The sequence below is a fragment of the Corylus avellana genome, chromosome 1 (genome assembly GCF_965113065.1).
Source record: "Corylus avellana chromosome 1, dhCorAvel1.hap1.2, whole genome shotgun sequence".
Lineage (NCBI taxonomy): Eukaryota > Viridiplantae > Streptophyta > Magnoliopsida > Fagales > Betulaceae > Corylus > Corylus avellana.
The window spans coordinates 40663195-40686953 of NC_142490.1; the positions used below are offsets into that span (position 1 = coordinate 40663195).

Consider the following 23759-nt stretch of genomic DNA (forward strand, 5'->3'; position numbering starts at 1 on the left):
TACTTCAACTCAAGCATCAACTTCAAACCACAAAAAGAGGAAATCTCTGAATCTCTGATTTTGTTGACAAAATGAATTCTATTGCTAATGATCTGACCTTGGCAAGTAAACCAGTGGATGAAGACGATCTAGTTTTGTTGATTCTTAATGGTATTGGGTTATCCTTTGAAGCGACAATGAATTCGATTCAAGATCGTGAAACACCTCTCTCTCTTGACGATGTTGTTGGGCTGTTATTGAGTGCTAAATTACGACAACACGACCTGTCTGCGAATCCTACAGAAAGCATCACTTCAGCTCTGTAAACAAATCAGTCCAGACCTAACCATGGTAGAGGAGGTCCTCACACTTCAAATCACGTTTTGATCGTGGTTCCAAGCGTGATTTCTCTTCGACACCTCCACTCAATAACCACTTAGGTTTTCATAAGCAACCAATCTCGGATTCAACAAAGCCACGCTCCCCATGTCAAATTTGTCGTAAGACAAGTCATTTTGCAATCAATTGTTTTCACCGTATGGATAATACATACAAAGGGAGGGTACCCACAAAGAAACTTGCAGCTATGGTTGCAACGCCCATTGCAATGGGGACTGAGACTGAAGATACATGGTACACAGATAGTGGAGCTGGTGAACACATCACACTAGACCTAGCAAACCTATTTCTCCATAATGAATATCGAGGAAAGGACAAGGTTATAGTTGGAAACGGTGCATGTTTGCCTATCTCGAATATTGGTTCTTCAATTCTTCGTTATAAAACTCATCATTTTCCTTTTAAGCAAATACTTCACTGTCCCAATGTTTCTACTAATCTGTTATCAATAAATCACTTTGCTCGTGATAACCATTGTGCTTTTATACTCATTGGTTATGATTTTTGGATCAAGGACATCAAGTTGGGGAGGACGCTTTTTCATGACAAGAATGAAAATGGAGTTTACCATATTCGTTTAGGTCGGCGTTTGTTCAAGTCTCCTGTGGCTTTTCTCTGCAAATCCACAACATCTTCTATTTGGCATCAACTTTTGGGACATCCTTCTGCCTCCACATTAGGTTGATTATCCTTCAATAAGTCAATAAGCATCCATGGAATGCACAAACATGCACCATTTTGTGGGTCTTGTCCTTAAGGAAAGAGTCATAAACTACCTTTTAAATTGTCTTTGTCTCGGTCGTCATGTCCTTTAGAATTAATACATTCGGATGTCTGGTCTGCTCAATGTCCATCTATTAAAGGTTTTAAATATTATATTGTGTTTGTGGATAATTTCTCTAAATATTCATGGCTATATCCAATGCGATTCAAAAGTGAAGCATTTCAATATTTCCAAAAATTCAAATCCCTTGTTGAGAACATGTTTTCAACCAAAATTAAAAAGCTTTCAATCCAATGGAGGAGGGGAGTACATTGGCACTTCCATTCAAAATTTTCTCTCCTCCAACGGTATCCACCATCACATTTCTTGTCCGCATACGCCCAAGCAAAATGGTGTCTCGGAGCTTAAACATCGACACATTGTCGATACTGGCCTTACACTTCTCATCCAAGTTGGGATGGATACCAGTTTTTGGGTCGAAGCTTTCAATTGTGCAATGTATCACATCAACTGTTTACCTACAAAAGTTCTTGACTGGATGTCCCCTTATGAAACTCTATTTCATTGCTATCCGGATTATTCTTATTTCTGAGTGTTTGGGTGTGAGTGTTTTCCTTATCTCCACTCGTATAACAAGCATAAACTTCAATTCAGGTCTACTTCATGTGTGTTTTTAGAATATTCTCTTTACCATCAAGGGTATCGGTGTCTAGATCCCAGCACAAATCGTGTCTATCTTTCCCGTCATGTTGTGTTTAATGAAGACTTGTTTCCCTTCAAGATGTGTAGGTTAGCTCCAAATGACTCTACTGTCATGGATGCCTCCTCTCCTGCGGTCTCCTTGCCTATTTCAATGCTTACCCAATTGCTCGAGACAGCCACAGCACATGCATGCCCAAAGCCCATCCGAAAAGAGTCCATTGCCTCTCCATGCTCCTGCTAGTGATCCAAACCAAGAGCATCTCCCTGCCTCCAAACATCCCAGCCCCTGCATCCTCTAGTGACACCGAGAATCCCCACCAAGGCCTATCCGATACTAGCTCACCTGCCCTTCCAACCTCTACCCATTCCATGATTACTCGTTCCAAACGGGGAATTGTTCAACCAAATCCAAGGTATGTTTTACTTGTTTCTGTTGACACTGATCTTGTTGAACCCTCTAATTTTGGACAGGCACAGAAACAACCTAAATGGCGTGCAACAATGTGTTATGAGTTGGATGCTCTACAACGTAATGGTACTTGAAGTCTAGTTCCACTTACTCTGGATCTGAATGTGCTCTCCAACAAATGGGTCTACAAAATCAAATGTCGTTCCGATGGTTCTATTAAGCGCTTCAACGCACGCTTTGTTGTAAATGGATTTCATCAACAACCGGGCTTGGACTATAATGAGACCTTCAGTCTTGTGGTTAAACATACTACTCTCCGCATTGTTCTTGCATTGGACACCTCCAAACATTGGTCCATTCGTCAACTCAACGTCCACAATGCCTTTCTCAATGGTCACTTGACGGAAGAAGTTTATATGCGCCAACCCCGTGGGTTTGAAGATCCCACCTTTCCTGATCATGTCTGCCGCCTTCACAAACCCCTCTATGGTTTAAAACAGATCCCTCGGGCTTGGTTCCAAAGATTTTCAAATTATCTTGAGGACCTTGGTTTTTTGGCTTCACAAGCGGATCCCTCCTTGTTCACTTATCATCATAATAGCATCCTTGTGTACCTTCTCATCTCTGTCAATTATATTCTCATCACCGGTAATGATGCTTCTCATATTAGCTATCTCATTCAACAACTGGGCTCCTTGATTGCCATGAAAAACCTTGGTCAGTTGCATTACTTTCTCAGCATTAAAGCTTCCTACCAAGGCGCCTCCTTATCTCTTACTCAGACAAAATATGCCACAAATCTTCTTTGCCGTTCTAAAATGGACTTGGCTAAACCATGCACTTCTCCAACTATGATTGGTCTGAAACTTAATGCCACAGAGGGCGATCCTCTCTACGATCCTCTCTACGACCCTACTATGTATCAGAGCATTATTAGATCCCTTCAATACCTTACCCTCACTCGCCCCAACCTGGCATTCGCGGTCAATCAAGTCTACTAGTTTATGCATCAACCACATTCCTCCCATTGGACTGCCGTTAAATGTATTCTTCGCTATCTTAAGGGCACTATCACTCAAGGGCTTCTCTTTCAGCCTAGTCCACTTCGCCTTAAAAGCCTATTCTGATGCTAATTATACAGGCTGTCCGATTGATTGCCATTCTACCGGTGGTTATTATGTCTACCTTGGCTTTTGCCCAATCTTCTGGAGCACTAAAAAGCAGGCCACTGTCACGTTCCAGTATCGAAGCCGAGTACCGGCAGCTTACTCTCGCCGCTACTGAACTGTCATGGTTTCGTCTCTTGTTAAAGGAACTAAACATTTTTCTCCCTCAGCCACCCTTTGGTGTGACAATATCAGCTCCATTTGTCTTTGCTCTAACCCCATCTATCATGCTCGTATAAAACATCTTGAAGTTGATTATCATTTTGTTAGAGAAAAAGTTGTCCACATTTGTGTTCGTTATCTTAACATTGTTGACCAGATTGCCGATGTGTTCATTAAAGGCCTCACTAGCACACGCTTTAGATTGCTTCAGGACAAGCTCATGGTTTGGGATCGCCCTATGAGCTTGCGGGGGTGTATTAAAGGAAACTTTGACAATGACTCTATACAGCAAGCCAATCAGACGTGATATGCATTCATGGGATCCTTTCCTTATGTTGTCCATTAACAAGTTGGAGTTGCATAAGGAAACACGTGCAGAGTATCTTTGTACAGCTAAGGCAACTATCCAGAAAAGGCATTATGTGCAGTCCACATATATCTCAACAAGGAAATATAGCTATAGACAATTGGAAAATAACATCTTAATGTAAATGTCATTTATTTTCTTCCTCTGTAAATTAACATCTACAGTGTGTATATAAGGTTTACAGGTCTATGTAATAAGTAAGAATCGAAATAAGAAAATTCATTTGATTCTCCAAACTTTTCATAACATGGCAGTGCATACCCACCCTTGATCAGTCTTTGCTAAAAAAAGAAAATTTAATGGTTGGTTGAGATTACCATGTTAATACTGTGGAATAGTTGTTGAATAAAAATATGGTATATAATATTTTTCTATATACAATATGGTAATACTACAACGTAAGAGTTGGTCAGATTGTATATTAAATTGATAAGTGTTCAAAATACATCTTAGATACATATCAGTTTAATAAACCGACTTAATTTGAAAGAAGCTTTATCAGTTTTCTTTTCTATGAGCTTATGAGCATTGTTCCTCTTAAAGTCTACGACAAAATTCTATTTAATGATTAATGTTCTGGTAGTTGAGGAAAGTTTGCTGTCTTATGCCCCAAATCGTGTTTTATATATAAAATATATTTTGGGTTTTAAGAATAATTAAGGTTCATTAGAGAAACAAAACCCTAGTGTTGATAAGCATTGCGGATTAGATGGATAAGAAACGGTATGATTTGGATGGAAGTCATATTTCATGCTTTAATATGAACGTTGATATATTTTTGATGAGTGTTGATCATTTTGTCTTGTTTTATTATAGCTAAAGATTAGACATGAAGACTATTAAACGTTTTTGTTTTCTCCTCTAATAATCCATGCATTGGCCTACAGAATCAAACTTTCTTTTTTAAAAAAAAAAAAAGAAAAGAAAAAAGAAAAAAGAAAAAGACATCAACTTTTTGTTTCTATGCGTGTCCCTACAGTTGATGGAAGATATTTTGTCTTTAACAACTAAATCAAATCATGGAGCGTGGACAAACAAAAAAATTAGGTTGTTTCCCACATTGAGCTGTTATCAAATATTATGTCGAGATTAATTGCATTGATCAAGACAGAAACATCATCGGCTATAAAAGCACTACATATTTTAATCCCTTTTCTTCATATTGCAAAAGAGATTAATCAAACCAGAATCATTTTGTCCTACCGTCCAACCAATTCATTTGTAGCTAGCTAGCTATAAAGTAACCGGAATTTGTGCTCAATTAGTATAATGTTTGTTAACAACTTTATTATTATTATTATTATTTTTGTTATCGAAACAAATACATTAACAAATATATATATATATATTTCACTTTTATATCACATCACAATGTTTTTTCAAAAAAAAACAAAACCCCTTCAAAACACGGATCATGATCTCATACAATTTTAAAGAAATTGCAGATTTTCAAATTACGGAATTTAGGCCATTTATAAGTATCGAAACACTTGAAAAATGATATCTATTAAAAATGTGGCATATTCCAGTTAAAAATTAAGTATATTTTCATCAATTTTTTGTTCTTTATGTTATAAAAAAAATTTGGGTCAAAAACTAGCTTTCGATTTTTTGATTTTTTATTTTAAAGAATAATCGTCTCTGCACAAGTGAAAAGAAGCTTTTTAAGATGAAAATTCTTTATAGTTATCTCGACAACATGCCACGTAGCATTTTTCAAATGTTTTAATGCTTAAAAACGTCCTAAATTTCGTAATATCAAAATCTACAATCTCTTTAAAACCGTAGAGAATCTTGTCAACCTCCTTTCCCAAGTTTGTAAGCAAATTTGAAATTTTAAGCTCATTGAGATTGTTCAAAATTTGAATTTAAAGCGATTAACTTAGATGAATCATATTTGAGTGTAAACCCTTAGAAATATTGTCATTTCTCATATATTCAATTTTTTCTTTTTGTTTGGGTGGTGGTACACTCCATAATTGACAGCAAGAAAGTACTTGGTTAAGAAACGAAAGATGCTCCATTGTAGGGCCCCAATGATGTTCTTCATTTGGCTAAATTCAACAAAGTAGAAGTACTTTGGTTTCATCAATTTTGCAAGAATCTAACAACATAAAGGGGTAGTACTACTGCCACCGCCATTGTTAGGGCAATTATGAATTTCCTAACTCATGCATATATATAAGTGATAATTTTGAATTTATTGTGCTATAAAAAAACATGTTTACCATTAGCGACAAACTGACCGACGGTTGTAAGAAACTAAGAACTTAGTCAATATGCATAATTACCCAACTGGTTAATGTAAGAACAATAATTAATCATGATTAAGACAACATTATATCCCTTGCATCATCATCAATTTTGTTCATGGGCTTTTTACCCTACGATGCACGTGGGTCTTTGCTATCATTCCATTCATCCATATGGCTGCTAAAAGAGATTTCTTGTGATCTTTTCTGAAAAGTTACTCAAACTTAATCTATTTGGATAATGTTATCCAAAGTGTTCCTCTAAAAGGAAGATGGATATCATATGAAATTAAACTCGAGTTTGGCTTGTTTCTAGTCTCGATATGATCTTCTGTGCAAAAATAAACGGTCAGGATTATAAGATATTTGAAAAATAACTCCAGTTATTTCTTCATTAAAACAACCTTAACCGTTAATTTTTGTATAGAAGAATCTCCAGTGATTTTTTCACCGACGACAAGCTACATAACATTTTCATCCCGCTAATCAAATGTTATTTTGGCTATCCAATATGCTAAAATATGATCAAAATCAGTATTTGGTTAACTGCTACAGTGCTAAACAAATTTGGTGAGTACTGTTTAAATAATAATTTTTTAACTTTAATAAAAAATAAATTTATTGAGCTGGGTATATGAATACAATACTCATGAGAGTTGAGGATGTATTAATTGAAATGAAAAAGAAATGGAATAAATAAAGAAGAAAGTACCCGAAAAAATGTTGATACAGAATTTAGTAAATTACCAAAAAAGCAAAAGTTTCACGAAAAGGAGAAGTGAGTAGCACCAAAGAGATATGCCCTAATAATTATTGATGGCCAGAAAAAATTGCCAAACTAAAGCCTGTAAACACAATGCAGCTATCACCAAAAAGGTTGAGATATATATAGGTTTATATATAGTTTCCCAAAGGGGTACCCTTGTAACATCCAAGTATGACCTTCAAATAAGGGAAAGATTGCAAAATAGGATCCATCATTTCTTCTATCATTTCATAATTTTGAGTATTTTATGTTTTGAGTGATTTGCTTATACGTTTGCTTTTTGGCTAAAAAGCAAAAAAAAAAAAAAAAAAAAAAAACACTATCCTTAAAAGCATTGTCCGATGAGCCATAACTTGAACATTTTTTTTTTCCCTTTTGAACCTGCAATAAGCGAAACAAAAGTAACCTTGATACTCATATCAACAGAGTAATGATACTGTTATACAATTAGAATGACATGACAGTGAAAATTAGTCATTAATTTTATATTACAAATTTTGATTGAATAGTTGATTTTCACTGCTACATCATCAAATTAAATAACAGTTTTTTATATAACCGTCCACTCAATAATCTCAAAGTCAAGAAAATGGGTACAAGTAATATTATCTTAGAAGGATAGACTCACTTAGTATCATTTAGGTCATCCAAAATCAAATACTGCAAACCAAATGTTGACACGTATCAACATGTGATTAAAGTCAAGTCTGTCACTAAAAAAATTTTGACTCCCTCCAATCACATACCGATCGACAAGCATTATAGGTCTAGTATTTTTTTCTTATCTCTTTTACTCAAATAAAAATATTAGACCTACAATTGATCTACAACTATTTTACAACTAACTGTCACGTATCTATCAAGTAGTAAAATAATTGTAGACGAATTATAAGTCTAGCATTACTTTTACTCGAATTGTATCAGGTTTTATACACTCATCTCACCTTCCATGATTACTGATTCTCATTGATAGCAAAAAATATCTTCTCCCATCCATTCCCCACTTGTTTAGACTCTATTTTACAAAAAATAAAAAATAAAAATAAAGATTCATGCTAAATAAAAAGTATTTTTAAATTTCGAATATCATTATGCTGCTTATATATATATATATATATATATATATATATATATATATATATAAACGTGACCTTCATCTATTTAAAGTGAGTGATATATATATATATATATATATATATATATATATATATATATATCACTCACTTTAAATAGATGAAGGTCACGTTTCATATCTTATAAGCTAACGAGCACTCTCAGTCGAATAATGTTACAAATTACTCTTGTGTCCTTTTTGTGTCGCTTCAAGAATAATGTGACTTCTAAAATTACTATTGACCTTGTGATTGATCATTATTAGATTTTGATCAAATGGTGATTTTAAAAGCTACCACATTCTTAGAGTGACACAAGATGAACATAAAAGTGACTTTTAGAATTACTTCTCTCGATCTCATCTGACTAACTAAAATAACTTACTTAAATGTTTTTTTTGTTTTTTTTTTTGTCTATAATATTTTGTATTGACTTACTAAATTGTTAAAATATATAGAAAATACTATTCACCAATCAAATCTTAATTTTACTTGCTTTTTTTAAAAGAAATTAATAAACAACATTATTTAAAAAATAATATTTAAATAGAATAATAAATTTTGATAATTAAAATATTGAGCTAGATGCATTATTTTGAAAAAGTGTGAATAAAATAGACAAATAGTATAATTTGTTAAAAGTTTTGATTTTTGTCTTCTTCTTTTTTTTCCTTAAAATATAAATATTAACAAACAATTCAAATACAAAATACTATATATCTCTAAAAACACAAAACAATTTCAACTATCTTAAAATAATTTTTCAAATTAAAAAATTATTTGATCAATGAGATCAGTGTGGAGTTACTCACTCGCTCCACGAACCGGTACGTGTCTTGAAATCCGTGTAAGATACTTATGTTGTCTTTTACCCAAATGTCATATGGATAAATTTTTTAAGAATATGAACTCTTTTCTTTTCTTTTTTCTTTTGTTTTTTTTTTTGGAGGTAAAATTAAAAAAAAAAGCAATTGGTAGTGGGGATGGGCCTGACGCAAAAGCTTAAAGTGAGGCAAAATGGAAAGATATAATCCTGCCACCCCACGCTCCCGCAGATGTTGGTGTGCACGCGCCCATAGATTACATCCCCAGCTTAAAGTATTTTCAGCAGACTCTTTATAAGAGAATATGTTCTTTAAGTTTAGAGAATATGTCCAAAAAATTACAAAAAATATTCCACAGCAAACTCCTTAAATGAACCCTAAATATTATGATTGTTACAGTGAAACTCAATGTCTTGGATTCCACTATTATAATCATTATGATTATTAAAATAAAATAAAATGATTCACTCTCTTCTCCCCTCTCTCCTCTCTCCTCTCACAATTCTCTCTCATCTCTTCTCTCATATATATAATATAATATAATTTTTTTTTTTTTTTTACATGTCCGCGAATTTAAACTAGTGACCTCAACTTCATTAAATGTGGTCTCAGCCGATTGAGCTACATCTTGAGGATAAAAAAACAAATATTTTAATGATATAGAGAATGATTAAAGGAAGCTATTATGATGTATTTTAACATAGGAAAGATAAAAGTAGTTTTGATCATTAAATGTAGGGAAAATGACAAGGAAGCTGTTGGAAAAAATATAAAAAAGCCTCACAAATTTTTAGCTATTTGCAGTATAGTTTTATAATGTCCAAAAGGTATTAAAGTAGTCCTCAAACTACCAAAATGTATCAAAAAGGCCACTTTTTATTTTTTTTTTATTTTTTTTATTTTTATATATTCCTATAATACTCATATTCTTTTAACAAATAAAATAATAAAATAATTAAAAAAAAAAAAAACAAAAAATTAGTGAAAAACACAAAAGACAATGGGCGAATAAATACAAAAAAAAAATGTTTTTTTGGAATAAATAAATGATTAGTCAATGTAGTTTGTCTAAATTACAAATTGCTTCATGGATTATTAAAGTAAAATTAATGGGAGAATAAAAACAATTTTTTAATAGAATTTGACTCCAGGGACTAATTTTTTTTTTTTTTGGAATATCTCCAAAACCGTACCTTTAATTTGACTTTAATACGACATGAATAGTCACTGTAGTTTGACTAAATTAGTCGCTATAGTTGGCATAAATTATTTATTTATTTCAAAAAACTTTTTTTTTTTTATGTATTTATTCATTTATTGTTTTTTTTTTTAAAAAAAAATTGTTTTTTTTTTTTACAATTATTTTATTATTTTATTTGTTAAAAGAATAGGGGTATTATAAGAATATAAACAAATAAGTGTCATTTTGATACATTTTCGTAGTTTGGGGGTTACTTTAGTACATTTTGAACATTGGGGGCTATATTATAAACGGCTGATAATTTGAGGGATTTTTTTATATTTTTTCCTATTCTAAATTACGAATAATAAAGACATTATGAAAACACACTCCTTAAATGATTTTTTTAACCAACAAATAAGTTTTAAAAAATTAGTATCTCCAACTATAAAAAACTCATTTTCGTATTCATTTTTTAATACAAACTCAAGCCTTCATAAGTTATTCTCTTTAAATAATATTTTTTTAATAAAATGAAATGAGAGAAAGAGGAAAGAGAAAGATGAGAGAAAATAATTAAAAAAAAAAATCCTACGAGTTGCTAACTTTCATATTTGAAAGTTTATTGTAGCAAATTGTTAAAAAAAAAAAATCATTTTAAATGGTATGCTAGAGAATAAAAACAATACATAATAGCTAAATTTAATTTAAAACATTGAAAGCTCTTGTGAACATCTTGAAAGGGATTAATAAGGGACAAAAAAATGTTGGCATTTAATTAGTGACTGCTCATAAATATTATGAATTTTGTTATTATTGTTAATAAATTTTAAGGATGGAATTTCAAACCTTCATTTAGACTTTAGATCGTTCATATCCTGCTCAATAAATCATAGTGTTAAAATCACCCTTCATCCGGCTAAACAAACTAGCCAAGAGTTTGCTAAGGAGTTACAGTACTCAACAATCTATAATTTTATTAATAAAAAAAAATTATTTCACCCTCTCTCCTCAAATTAAAAATTATTTAAATTTCTCTCTCTTCCCTCGTAAAACTACACAAAGAATAAAAAATAATAAATTTTAAATAAAATATTAAAAGTTAATAATTAAAATGTACTTTTAAAAAGTTGATAGCTAAAATATAAAAAATAATATTTTGGTTAAATTTAACAAAAATTTTGCTGAGCCGATGGATGTAAATGCTTACACCAACCTTTTATAATATATTTTTTTTCCTTTTCATTTTACCACAAAGCTTAAACAAATGGGAGAGGCTTTATGAAAAAGTGTAATCATATGAAAATTGATATTTACTCTCTATTGATTTTTACTGTCACATCATTCCAATTATATAACAATCATATATTAGTATATTAAGGGCCCGTTTGGGAGTGCGATTTCAATAAGTGCGATTTTAAAAATTACGTTTTTAAAAATTGTGTTTTTAAAATCGTACATGCGTTTGGTAAAACATACTAAAAAACACTTTTTTTTTATCAATTGAGTGTTTGGATAACATTAGCATATAATTGCAATTTCATGACCAAATTACCAATAAGGATGAACAAGACAGAGATGATGAAGAAAAAAACAAAAAAAAAAAGAAAGAAAAGAAGGGTTTTAATATATCTTAGGTGGGTATTCTTGGTATTTTTTTCGTTCCCATTCTAAAAAAGGTAACTATTGCGCCAAATATCTTTTTAATAGAAATCGTGATTTTGTTTTAAATTCACACTTTTTCAAATAAGCACCCTTTAATCAGCTTATGAAAATCGCAGATTTTTTTGCGTTTTTAAAATCGCAGATTATTTTTTAAAAAACGCACTCCCAAACGCACCATAAATATTACCCGTGTATATATATATATATATATATATATATAGCTTTGCTCCAAAAAAAGTGTGATCGAGTAACACAAAAATGACCAACATAAAAGTGGTTTCCCTTATGATACAAGTTGCATTTACTCGAGTATTTTTCATGAAATTGGTTGTTAAAGTACAAGATTTATAGATGGAGCGGCGCGTGGGATAATGACGTTTCCGGTAAAGGGTAAAAAAGCAAGGAGCGAGTGATGGCCAATTGGGCATTGAGTAGTAACCCGTTTTGTCCGGGCTACTCATTAGGGCCTACCAAGGCTATGGCCTAGACCCTTCTGTGCTCGGCTTCTTTGCAATTGATGGCTCTGCCTGAGCACCTGCCACTTTTCATTACTGTCACACTTTTGTCCACTCCATCCACATTTAGACACTTTTACCCTTCATTCCCAAACATTTACCACTTGATAATATTAATAATAATTACTGCCCAAATTCCTTTTTTCTCAACTAATAATTGTATACCAGCCTAGTCACCATAATAATATACCCTTCAATTTTGGGATCAGATCTAACTGAAATTCCTTAAAGTCAGCCGTTCATTTTATTAGTAGTGGAATACGTGGCAGAAGAACAATAATTCTTAAATAAAAAATAGAAAGTCTAGACTTAAAATTTCAATACAAAATTCCCTTAAAAATTTATGTGGATCCAGATCCTCAATTTTGCTCCAATTTCCTCTTCCATTAAGGTTTCATAAAAGAAGAATCTTCCTATTCATTATCATTTTGGATTTGGATTTTCTAAAATTTTAAAAAAATATTATATTGTTAAATTACGTAATTTTAGTCATTTTAGGCATCAAAACGCTTAAAAAATGCCACATATTAAAAATGTGATATGTTTTAGTTGAGAATTGATATATTTTCATTAAGTTTTTACTCTCTATGTTGTGAAAAAGCTTTTAACAAAAAATTGTCTTTTGATTTTACGAAGAAGAAGCGTCTCTACAAAAGTGAAGAGGAAACCTTTTGGGAGGAAAATTCTTTTTGGTTACCTCGATAACATGCCACCTTTTAAATATATATAATTTTTCAAGCATTTTGATGCTTAACAATGACTTAAATTACATCAATTGAAAATTTACAATTTTTAAGAAATTGTAGGAGATCGTGATCCATCTCACACCTATTTTATATAGCTGGTTTTAAAAATCCATTTAAAATATTACACGTCAATTAGTATAAAATAAGTGTCACGATTAGTAACATTACTCTAGATAAAATTTCATGCAGACTTTTTTATTTTTTTGTTCTTTTTTCGATTTTCAAGTTAAAGACGTTAACAAATAATTTAAAATATATAATACTGTTTAGAAATGCAAAAACTGTTTTTACGCTTATGTCCCGTCACGATATTTTGTTTTCAAACTTCCTAAAATACACTAACAAACATGCATGTGACAAACATTTTGGACTAATCAGGGTTTTTAGTTTTTACTTTCATATGATAATATGATAGAACTGGACTAATATTGGGCATTGAATTTGTGAGAGATGGTTGGCTTATGCCACATAATCGAAAAAATAATAATAATAATAATTTAGTATGGGACTATTTACTAGAGGCTGATATATCATAATCATGGATATGAAAATCTATTCAATGGCCAAATTACTTGAACTTGGATTTACCATGAAAGTGCATTATGTACATATGTTATGTTGATTTAACCCCAGTAATTTTTTTTTTCCAAGAGGGTTTTTTTTCCAATTAGAAAAAGGTGGAAAAATTAATTTATTCGTTTTTATGGTGGAATAAAGGAGACTTACATCATGCATACAATATAGGGAAAAATTCGTGGTTAAACCAATTTGAAATAAGCTTTATGTAATATACAAATGTTCTGAAAGCTTTATGTCATATGCAAAAATAATAAATACGTCATTGAACTTAACTTTCGTCTAGTTTTTTTTTTTTTTTTTTTTGATAACAACTGTTAAATAACAAACGCGTATTATGAGTAACACGTGTCACAATATGATTAGCACTGATATAATATTCAACAAATTCTATAAAAAATTATAGAATTTGTAAAAAGCTATTTACAAAATCGATATAATCATATGAACTGATTTTACATTTTGACATCGATAGATGTACAATTTACTACGACGTGCATCCATGGGAGTAAAAAATGTGGACCACTCATGAGGCACTTGAAGTATATTCATGCTTTTACTTGGAAAATGTATAAATTTAGAATGCAAGATTCAAAACTACACCCTATAAAAGAGAATGGGTGTAGGTTGGAACTTTTCATGAGCTTTTTAGGGTACACTTGGATAACTTGAAACAGTGGCTAAATGATAATAACTTGTTCATTGAATTGTAAAAGCAGTTGCCCTATTATTTATTGAATGTGCCTTAAGTAGGCCTACAAATTTTTTTTGAGTGTTTTGCAATTTAATTAATTATATTTAAAAAAAAAAAAACCCAATTGGGACTTTTTTTTTGGTTCTAAATAAAGTAAATTATCCCCCCTCCCAAAAAAAGAAAAAGAAAAAGAAAAACCCAATTGGGATTAGGGTTGACATGCCAATAATCATATTTTATTTTATTTTATTTTTTAAAAAAGTCAATAATGCAATTCAATTCAATGAGTAATAGCTACAACAACCATACCAAAGTTAGTTAGTTTTGATCAGTAGAATGATCTGAATTAGAAAAGGTCATTGTTTCATTGATTTAGGTGTTCCCCAATTGGTTAGCCATAATGACTTGCATTTGTCATTGCTTTTTGCCCAAGAAAACCAACTCATAATGACCCAAAGAACCTCTATGGAGAAAGTCAAATCTGGGCAAAAGCAAAGAAGAACAGTTGGTGTTTTGTAGGGCAAAAAAGGTGAATGTTGTAAACATTATGTAATGTTACCTACAGGTTGGACCAATAATATACAAGGGCTCTTCAATTTTGGGGCAAGAAAGTACTACTACTTACAAAAGTCTGCCATATATGAATAGAACTATAGAAGAATAGTATCAGGTATTCAAATAGAATGTACCTTAATATTTTGGTGCAAATAAAGTTGTACCATGAAAAGTAAAAACTCTACCACATATCCTCTCAAAGTTTGTCATTGTAGACATCTTTCTTGGCATGGGGGTAATTGGTAAACATTAACACTAACATCACAAATTAGAGAAACATACAAGAATTCAGACCATGCATACATCTAACAATGTATCAAAAAAAAAATTGTTGAATGTTTCAAACAAACAAGTATATATAATTAGAATAACTTTCATAGGGATCTGACACAAATTGAATTTTTTTGTGGCCTCAAATAGGAGAATGACACATCAACTTGGAAAAAAATAAATTGAAAACAATAAAAAATAAAAACACAGAATTATTTGTTGTTCTTTTCTACCTTTTAGAATAAGTGATAATACCATGGGTTTACCATTAATGAGCACCGATTAGGAAATTGTTCCGATACATGTCATAATCATTTGAACCCATCTTTTTGCGAATCCAATTTTCTTTATGGCGGCCCCTAGAAAATTCTATTCAACTTTGTCACTTTTTTGCTTGTATCCAGGGCATATACCCTTCCTTAAGGTTTATGACAATTAGAGTTGATAACTTTTGATATAGGCTGAATTAGATACGTGACATTTAAAATTGATAATTTTACGCAATTTAAATCCGTCCCATAGTAAAAAAATTGTTACCCCTAATTACAAGCCCCTACCTGAGTTAACAAAGGTAAATGGAGAAAGACAAAAAAAAAAAAAAAAAAAAAAAAAAACTTTAAAAGATGAGTCCCCCAAATAGATTATAATTAGGAGAGATTAAAGAAGGGGATATGACTAACAAAAAAAAAAAAAGAAAAGAAAAAAAGAAAAAGAAAGAAGGGGATATGAGTGAGATTTGGGGGAGTAGAAGGGGACAGAATAGACATCCGCCCGGAAATACAGGGAGGCCGTACAGAAAACCCTTCTTTTCAGTTCGTGATATTGTATTGGAATTTAACTAACAAAGCACTACAGTCCTAGTTCTCACTCTCTAAGCTCTCTCTCTCTCTCTAAGCTCTCTCTCTGCCACACGTCACACCTAAGCAGTCGCAGCATTGCAGCAGGCAGCTGCAGCAGCAGTGCTGCAAAGCTCAGCTTTCAGACCAGAAAAGAAAACCAAAACCAAAAGCAGGAAAAAGAGAGAAAGAAAAAGGGAAAAACAAAAACCTCAAATCCCCGTATTATAATCCAAAACTTCTGTTCCCAATTAAACCCCCACCATCAAAGCTGTTGATTTGATTTGATTTGATGCCCAAGCAACCCAATTCACCCCCATTTTTCACTAACAAAGTGGGAAAGCAGAAACAAACAGAAAAAAAAGAAGAGAAAAGAAACACACACCAAAACTTCTTTCAGCAATGCCAAAGCCTTATTTGCTTCTCCCCCACCTCATAAAAATGCAGCCATGACCCCTCTTTCTCTTCCACACACTCTTTTTACTCCTTACCCAAAAGCGCTTTTCTTCACCTTCTGCCTTTGCCTTTTTCATTCTTTCACTCTTGACGGGCTTTTGATTTGATTTCATGGGTCTCATCGATCTCAACACGACGGAGGAGGACGACGCGCCGTCGTCCGACTCCTCTGCTTCGTCCTGGTGCTCTGCCCCTGCTCCGACCGCTTCGGCCTCCGCTTCCTCCGTGTGTCTGGAGCTGTGGCACGCGTGTGCGGGCCCACTGATTTCGCTGCCGAAGAAGAATAGTGTGGTCGTGTACTTCCCGCAGGGACACATGGAGCAGGTTCCGGATTTTCCGCTCGCAGCCTTTGATCTCCCTTCCCACGTGTTCTGTCGCGTTGTTGATGTCAAGCTCCATGTAAGCACCAATACGATGTATTGCGTCTGCTTACATGTGTTTGTGTGTGTGTTTGGTTGCGTAATTGAATTTAGTGTCTTTGTGGTGGAACCGTTGAGGGTAAATGAATGTTTTTGGTTATTTGGGTTTGGGTTTTGTGCATTTTGATTACTTTGTGGTTTGTTCCGGGCCCTGTTTGTTTCCCGAGAAAATTGGGGGGGAATGAATGTGAAAAGTTCTCTTTTTTGTGTTTTTGTTCAGCTCAACATGACTCTACCAAGTTAATGTGGAAGATTCAAGACTGATTTGAGCTTTTTTAAATTTATTTTTGGGGTTATATTAGGATTTAAAGGAGGCAAATTATGAAGTCTAAATTTTCCTTCGTATTTTTCTTACAATGATGGTTTCTTGGTGACCCAATGGGGTGTTAAAAGAAGTTCCTTTATTGTGAATTTGATTTGAAATGTGTGTTTATGGGGGCAGGCGGAGGAGGGTACCGATGACGTTTATGCGCAGGTCTCACTGGCTCCTGAAAGCGAGGTGAGCTTTGTTCATTTTACACGCATCGTTTGGTTGCCAATAAAATGCAGGAGAGGAATAAGAGGGCTTCTGAAATTTGAGATTTTATTTTTCGGGATTTAAATGATGGGATGAACTTCAAATCCTCTGCGTCTGTGTTTATTGTTGCTAGTTAGCTTCATCTAATTTATTCCAACTCTTGAAGACCTTTTTTAACTTCATTTTTTTTTTAATCTATCTCCTTTCCCCTGATATATTGAAGAACTTTTGCTTCTTGACTTCTTGCTTAACATTTTCTGTTTCTTGACTTTCATGTTGAAACTCTATAGAGGTGATATTTGTTTTGCATGAACTGTCATTGTACACAGCAATTCGAGCAGAAACTCCAGGAAGGGGATATTGATGCAGATGGGGAAGAAGAGGATGTTGAAGTAGCTGCAAAGTCGTCCACACCCCACATGTTCTGTAAGACTCTTACTGCTTCTGATACTAGCACCCATGGAGGCTTCTCTGTTCCTCGTCGAGCTGCTGAGGACTGCTTCCCTCCCCTGGTAATTATAGTGAATTTTTCTGTCCACATGCATTTTGGCATCACCTAGTTTCAATCATAAACCCATTTTTTGAGTGCACATTTGTGACCAATGTACGTGCTTTATGTTAATAATTCTTTTACTGTAGGACTATAAGCAACAGAGACCTTCGCAAGAGCTTGTGGCAAAGGATCTGCATGGGTTGGAATGGAGGTTTCGACATATCTACAGGGGTACGCCACAATTACCAGATATAATTTCAGTGCTTCATTTGTTGAGACATTCTCAGATGGTCAAATAACAAGGTGCTTACTTGGAACTCTGATGAATATCTTTGCTTCTTTTTGGTTTGAGCAGGGCAGCCGCGAAGGCATCTGCTCACTACTGGGTGGAGTGGTTTTGTAAACAAGAAGAAGCTTGTCTCTGGAGATGCTGTACTTTTTCTTAGGTAACGAAGCTTCACATTGATGAAGTTTGAGATGTTATTTGTGATTCTTAAATAACATCCCTGACAGGGGTGAGGATGGAGAATTGCGACTGGGAATCCGAAGAGCTGCTCAAGTTAAAGGTGGTGGAACTTTCTCGGCTGTCGGTAGCCAGCAGATGAATCACTGTTCTCTGATGGATGTGGTTAATGCTATATCTATGAGAAGCACCTTCAGTATTCACTACAATCCAAGGTATTAAGCTGATCTCTTTATCTTGCATTTGCTTAAAAAGTGTATCACCGTGTTGTTACCTTAATGTTCAATTAGGGTAGTAGTTACATCAGGCACGTAGAGTCTTAGATTTAGTTCTATAACATACAGTAGTTGAAAGTTCAAATCCTAACTTACCCAACAGCTTGGCTAAATATGTGTTGAAAAGGAATTTCAGTTGGGATGTAGTAAAATTCTTTTGCAGATCTTGCAAGAAAAATATCATAAAAGACCCACACCCCCCCCAAACATTTGTCTGATCTCAATTTTCTGTAAGTGAGCACCATGATCCAATCTTGTCTCTTCCACCAGAATATCACTCCATCGCAAAAGTTTTTTAGCTTTCCTCTCTAATTCCAACTGCCATCACCTAAAAACTATCACTTGTTGTGCCCACCATCACTTACTCACACTTCTTGTCTCAATGCACCTTCATGATTGTTAAAGTAGTCTTATGACTCAGAGTATGTGTTGTGTGGTCTGTCTGGTTGTATTTATCACTGCCATATTTATATGCATTTCAAAATCAAGGCATTATAGTAAAATTTGCTCCCCCCGCCCCAGCCAAAAAAAAGAAAAGGATTGCAATAAGTTCATCCATCTTTAAAACCTTAGGTTTACCAGCTTTGCTAATGATCTTTTGTTTTCTTTCTATCTACTTGCTTCTTACATGTTTATCAATAGTTTCTACTCTTCATTTATTTTTTGTTTTTGTTTTTTGTTTTTATTTTAATCATCATCATTGGTAGCTGTACTTGAACATTCAAAGATTCATTTTCTCCATGCTTTCCAAGTTATATACTAAATGTTTAAAATTGTCCAAGTGTATCTAGTAGGGCCAGCTCATCGGAATTTGTAATTCCTCTCCGTAAATTCTTGAAGAGCCTGAACCATTCTTTTTCAGTTGGAATGAGGTTCAAAATGCGTTTTGAAGCAGAAGATGCAGCTGAGAGAAGGTTAGGCATGTTGGACTTGCAGCATTTAAGATAAATTATCCATCTAAATGTGGTAACTAAAACTCCCCCTCCCATTTTGGTCAGATACACTGGGCTTATAACTGGAATTAGCGAAATGGATCCTGGTAGATGGCCTGGTTCAAAATGGAGATGTCTACTGGTATGCATAACCTTTACACTTTTTTCATTTTTATTTTCAAATGCAAATAAGGCTTGTGCATTGAGGATTGGATTTACGGGTAATCTTAGGCTTTATTTGTATGCTGTGCTTATGTGCATTTAAGATTATTCGTTATGGTTCATCATACCCTCTTTGTAGCCTGTCTGGTTTTAAGGAATTAGGATTATACTGACCTTTCTGCGACTGTACCTTCTCTTCAGGACATTATAGGAATGCTTATATCTCCTCTTTAGCCGTTGTTTGGAATCAATTTAATGCTTTATTTTTTCCTAAAAATACTTTAGGCTCATTCCTCGATATTTTGATTATGATATCAAATGCCTCAATTCCTTCATTTGATCTTATATTTGAGGCATATAATGTTCAATAAGGTTGTTTCTATCAAAATATGACTAGAAACTGGCTTCATCTACTCTGTAGAGCCAATGAAGAGAAAAGCGGAGGCCTGCCAGTTATTAGGAACAGAAACTATTAACACAATTTCGTGTATTTGTAGTTCTCTTTTAAATGTTTGAAACTCATTCTTAGGTCAGTATTGAAGTAAACTTCATCAGGCGACAGAAGAGCAGTGTAATTACTTTTGTTGTATATTGTTTGTGCTATCAAAATCAAAATGTTTTTTCTTTGAACATGTGCATGTCCACATATATGTATAACATTGATTTATTAGAACTATGATTGAAAATGTGAGCCTCAAACCTCAAGTTCCTATGCTGGTAGTGCCTAACATTATTCGGAAGTTATTTACTTATCATGAAAGAAAAAACATTTTCTAGAGATTATCTTACCTTATCTTCCTTCTGTTTTCAGTCAAGAGTCGTTTGGTTTCCTCCTGTTTTGTTAAGCTGTCTCCTTTATTATTCACAGAATTAAACCTTTGATCAAGGATTTCTGCCTGGTGTCCCAGGGGATGGTCTTCGGGTTTCTGATCAATTGACCTTGATTATTGTTGGTTCACTGCTAAGTTGTAACCATTCAAAATTTTATGCTTAATAGTTATTAGCCAGTGCAGTGATATAAATTCCCTAGTTCTTCTATAGCAAGTCTAGAAAATGTGTCAGAATATTTTATATTATTGAGTTCATCAATGTGAAGCCTTTAATTTGTTCTTTTGGTTGCTCATGCACTTGGGTTGTCGCTGTTTTGTGACAATTCTGACTTTTGATATGGAGATGTTCCTGCAAATTTGCTTTATTTGATGTTAGCTAACAATGTTGGCTCCTTTTTGCAGGTAAGGTGGGATGATGTGGAGGCTAGGCATAATAGGGTTTCTCCATGGGAAATTGAGCCATCTGGTTCTCTTTCCAGTTCCAGTAGCTTGATGGCACCTGGTCCAAAGAGGACGAGAATTGGATTGCCTTCAGCAAAACCAGACGTGCTAGTTCCTAGTAGGTTTTTCTGCATTACAAGCTTGTAACCAATTGTCTTTTCCTTCTCCATGCAACACAATTGACTGGTCTTCTTGTTCTTCTAACAGATGGGATTAGAGCATCAGACTTTGGGGAATCTTTAAGCTTCCAGAGGGTCTTGCAAGGTCAAGAAATTTTGGGTTTTACTCCTTACGATGTCATTGATACTCAGAATCAGCATCCATCTGAAACAAGGAGGTGTTTTCCTGGTTCAAATTCTTCTGGGATTGCTGCAATAGGGGATGGTGTCAGAAATCCCGTCGTAAATTCTGATATCTCCTACAAAGGCATGGGCTTTGGTGAATCTTCCCGATTCCATAAGGTCTTGCAAGGTCAAGAAATATTTCCAAGTTCGCCATATGTAAGAGCCCCAACCTCTAAGGAGGCTCATGACAATGGTGGCCTTGGAATCTTTGATGGTGTTCAAGTGCTGAACTCAAGGAATGGATGGTCTCCCATGATGCAGGGAAATAATACACATATGCGCCCATCTGCCCCATCTATGCAAGTTTCATCACCGTCTTCTGTGTTAATGTTCCAGCAAGCAATTAATCCAGTTCCAAACTTAAGTTCAGTATATAAATTCAGGAGCCTGGAGGAGCAGAGGATTGGTGACCGAAGTTTATCTGTTTCTGAAACAATTGGTGGAAAGCTCTCATCATCCTCACTTTATGGGCGTAGCTTTTGTAGGAAAGATCAAGGAGGCTTGAATTCTTCTGGTTTCGAGCATAATCCACTGGGTATTACTCTTCCACCTCTTGCGACTCGATCCACATTTGGGAGCAGTCCAGATCTAGTTTCCACATGTAAAAGTAGCTGCAGACTCTTTGGGTTTTCATTGACAGAGGAAAAACATGTTCCGAATACCGAGGACAACCCCTCTTCAGTTTCGTCTTCATTGAATCCTGGAGCTTCTTTTCTGCCTAATGTTGGGGACCAGTTCCATCCAAAGCCTCCATTGATGACCAAGGCAGTTGGAAGCAACTGTACCAAAGTAAGCAACCTATATGCTGTAAGAGATATGCTTTTTGATATTGCATTGTAGTGTACTGCTGTAAGATAGGAACTGCAGCTTTGCAAGCAGGGGAGTATTGTAGACAGGATTGGTCTAACAAGCTTGACAGGTGTGAGTATCTGAATATGAGTTGGAGCTGAATTTGGTCTGAAAGGGCTCTTAACCACTGTGGGTAGATGATGGAAAGTTGTTTACAAGGATAATGAGGATGATGCTTTCTGAAAATGATCCATGGCAGTTTTTGCCGAGTATTCATTTTCGTTACCGATTATATATTATATTTTGGGGCGTTGTGCTTTCAGCATCAAGCTTGAAGTGAGTGTTTTACATGGGCACATGTATGGTATAAGGCTCACCAAAGGGGTGGCTGGCTGGCGCAAAAATGTCATGGTGGTGTTGTGTACATCTAGTTTGAAGTACTTCTCAAGCTACTGTGCAGAAAACTTCCTGCTAGTCTAATTTCAGGGTCAAAACAGATGATCCATAGTTTTACAGACCCCTATTTCTATTATCAAGTAGATGCTTGCCTTTGATTTTCCTAGGAATAAGCTTTTGTATCCTGATTTATCGACAACGGGTTTGTCTATTAACTATTTAGTTTTCTCCCCTCATGGTTGATGAAAGTTGTTGACATCGTTTTGCAGGAAATTGTGCAATATTTTCTCAAGAACTATGATATTTACTAAAGATGAGGTTGCAGAAAGGGGATGCACATAGTTGCTCAGATTATGTGTGTTGCCATTAGTACAACTTATAGTTTTTGAGGAAAATTGTAATTATCTCCTTTTAGGTGACTTGATAGTAACTTAACTTCAAGAAGAGGTTGTGTTAATCTATTAGGTTTCTCGTGGCAGTCCAGTCCTTGTTGGACAAGGTTGTTTTCTAACTCATCAAATTTCTACCCAATTTGAAATGATATTGTATTTGTCAAGTTGTTCATACTCTACTTATTTGTTCCCTGTGTTTTCAGCTAAATTTTGATTTTTGTTAGTGTTTCTTGATTGTTTTGTGATGCTCTGGATTGTCTACATGTATGCATAGGTGTTTAATACGTGGAATTGAATCATATATGATTAAAAAAACTATCCTTTTAGTTTTAGGGTATAGCACATAAAAATATTAATAGAAAATAATTACAAAATCAACCTGAAATTCAAAGTCTTGTTGGTGGAGGTCTAGTGGTGGCCGAACAGCAGTCCGGCGGTGTCTTGACTGTGGGCTGACAACTGAGAAGAGTTCCCCCGGCATTGGTCTTGCGTTGGCCTAACGGTAGTTCTGGTGGTCCTATGGTAGCATGATGTTAGCCCTATGGTAGCATGATGTTAGCTCAACGTGTCTGCCTCATAATTAATATGGCATTTGTAAAAAAGTCATACGAGACTAAGTCTAAACTCTGAAGTCAAGATGAATTATGGCTCTCTTCCCTGATCATGTTAAACCCTAACTAGGAATGAATAGGAAAAAGTTGGGACAAAGGAAAAAGATAAAAAGAAAAGGGAACAATATGGTGGTGGGACAAGAGTGTACCCCAAGTTTATAAATAATGGTCCACAATGGACCGACCTAGTATGAACCCATCAACTACTAAGTCTTCACAGCTCCATTTTTTCCGCCACGTTTTGACGAACTTTAAGACTATTGGATTCACACAAATTTTGTTTATTTCTTCATGATTAAAAATTCATACGCGTTAAAGTTTGCTGCAAAAGGTGGAGATT

At 34.2% G+C, this 23759-nt stretch overlaps 1 protein-coding gene across 5 annotated transcripts; it reads left to right on the forward strand.

The window, feature by feature from the left end:
- The first annotated feature begins 15919 nt into the window (after nucleotides 1-15919).
- Nucleotides 15920-22985, forward strand: ETT (Transcriptional factor B3 family protein / auxin-responsive factor AUX/IAA-like protein). Of its 5 annotated transcripts, XM_059581110.2 has the most exons (11): nucleotides 15920-16754; nucleotides 17217-17273; nucleotides 17621-17803; nucleotides 17931-18015; nucleotides 18140-18230; nucleotides 18298-18462; nucleotides 19305-19436; nucleotides 19521-19596; nucleotides 20849-21005; nucleotides 21095-22020; nucleotides 22686-22985. In XM_059581110.2, exons 1-11 carry the CDS (start codon nucleotides 16467-16469, stop codon nucleotides 22725-22727), a joined length of 2202 nt encoding a protein of 733 aa, XP_059437093.2. In that variant the 5' UTR covers nucleotides 15920-16466; the 3' UTR covers nucleotides 22728-22985. The 5 variants fall into 5 exon arrangements, with proteins under 5 accessions (XP_059437093.2, XP_088368458.1, XP_088368465.1 ...); XM_088512332.1 differs by having other exon boundaries at nucleotides 15922-16754; nucleotides 21095-22985; XM_088512339.1 differs by having other exon boundaries at nucleotides 15922-16754; nucleotides 19317-19436; nucleotides 21095-22985.
- The last annotated feature ends 774 nt before the right edge of the window (nucleotides 22986-23759 follow it).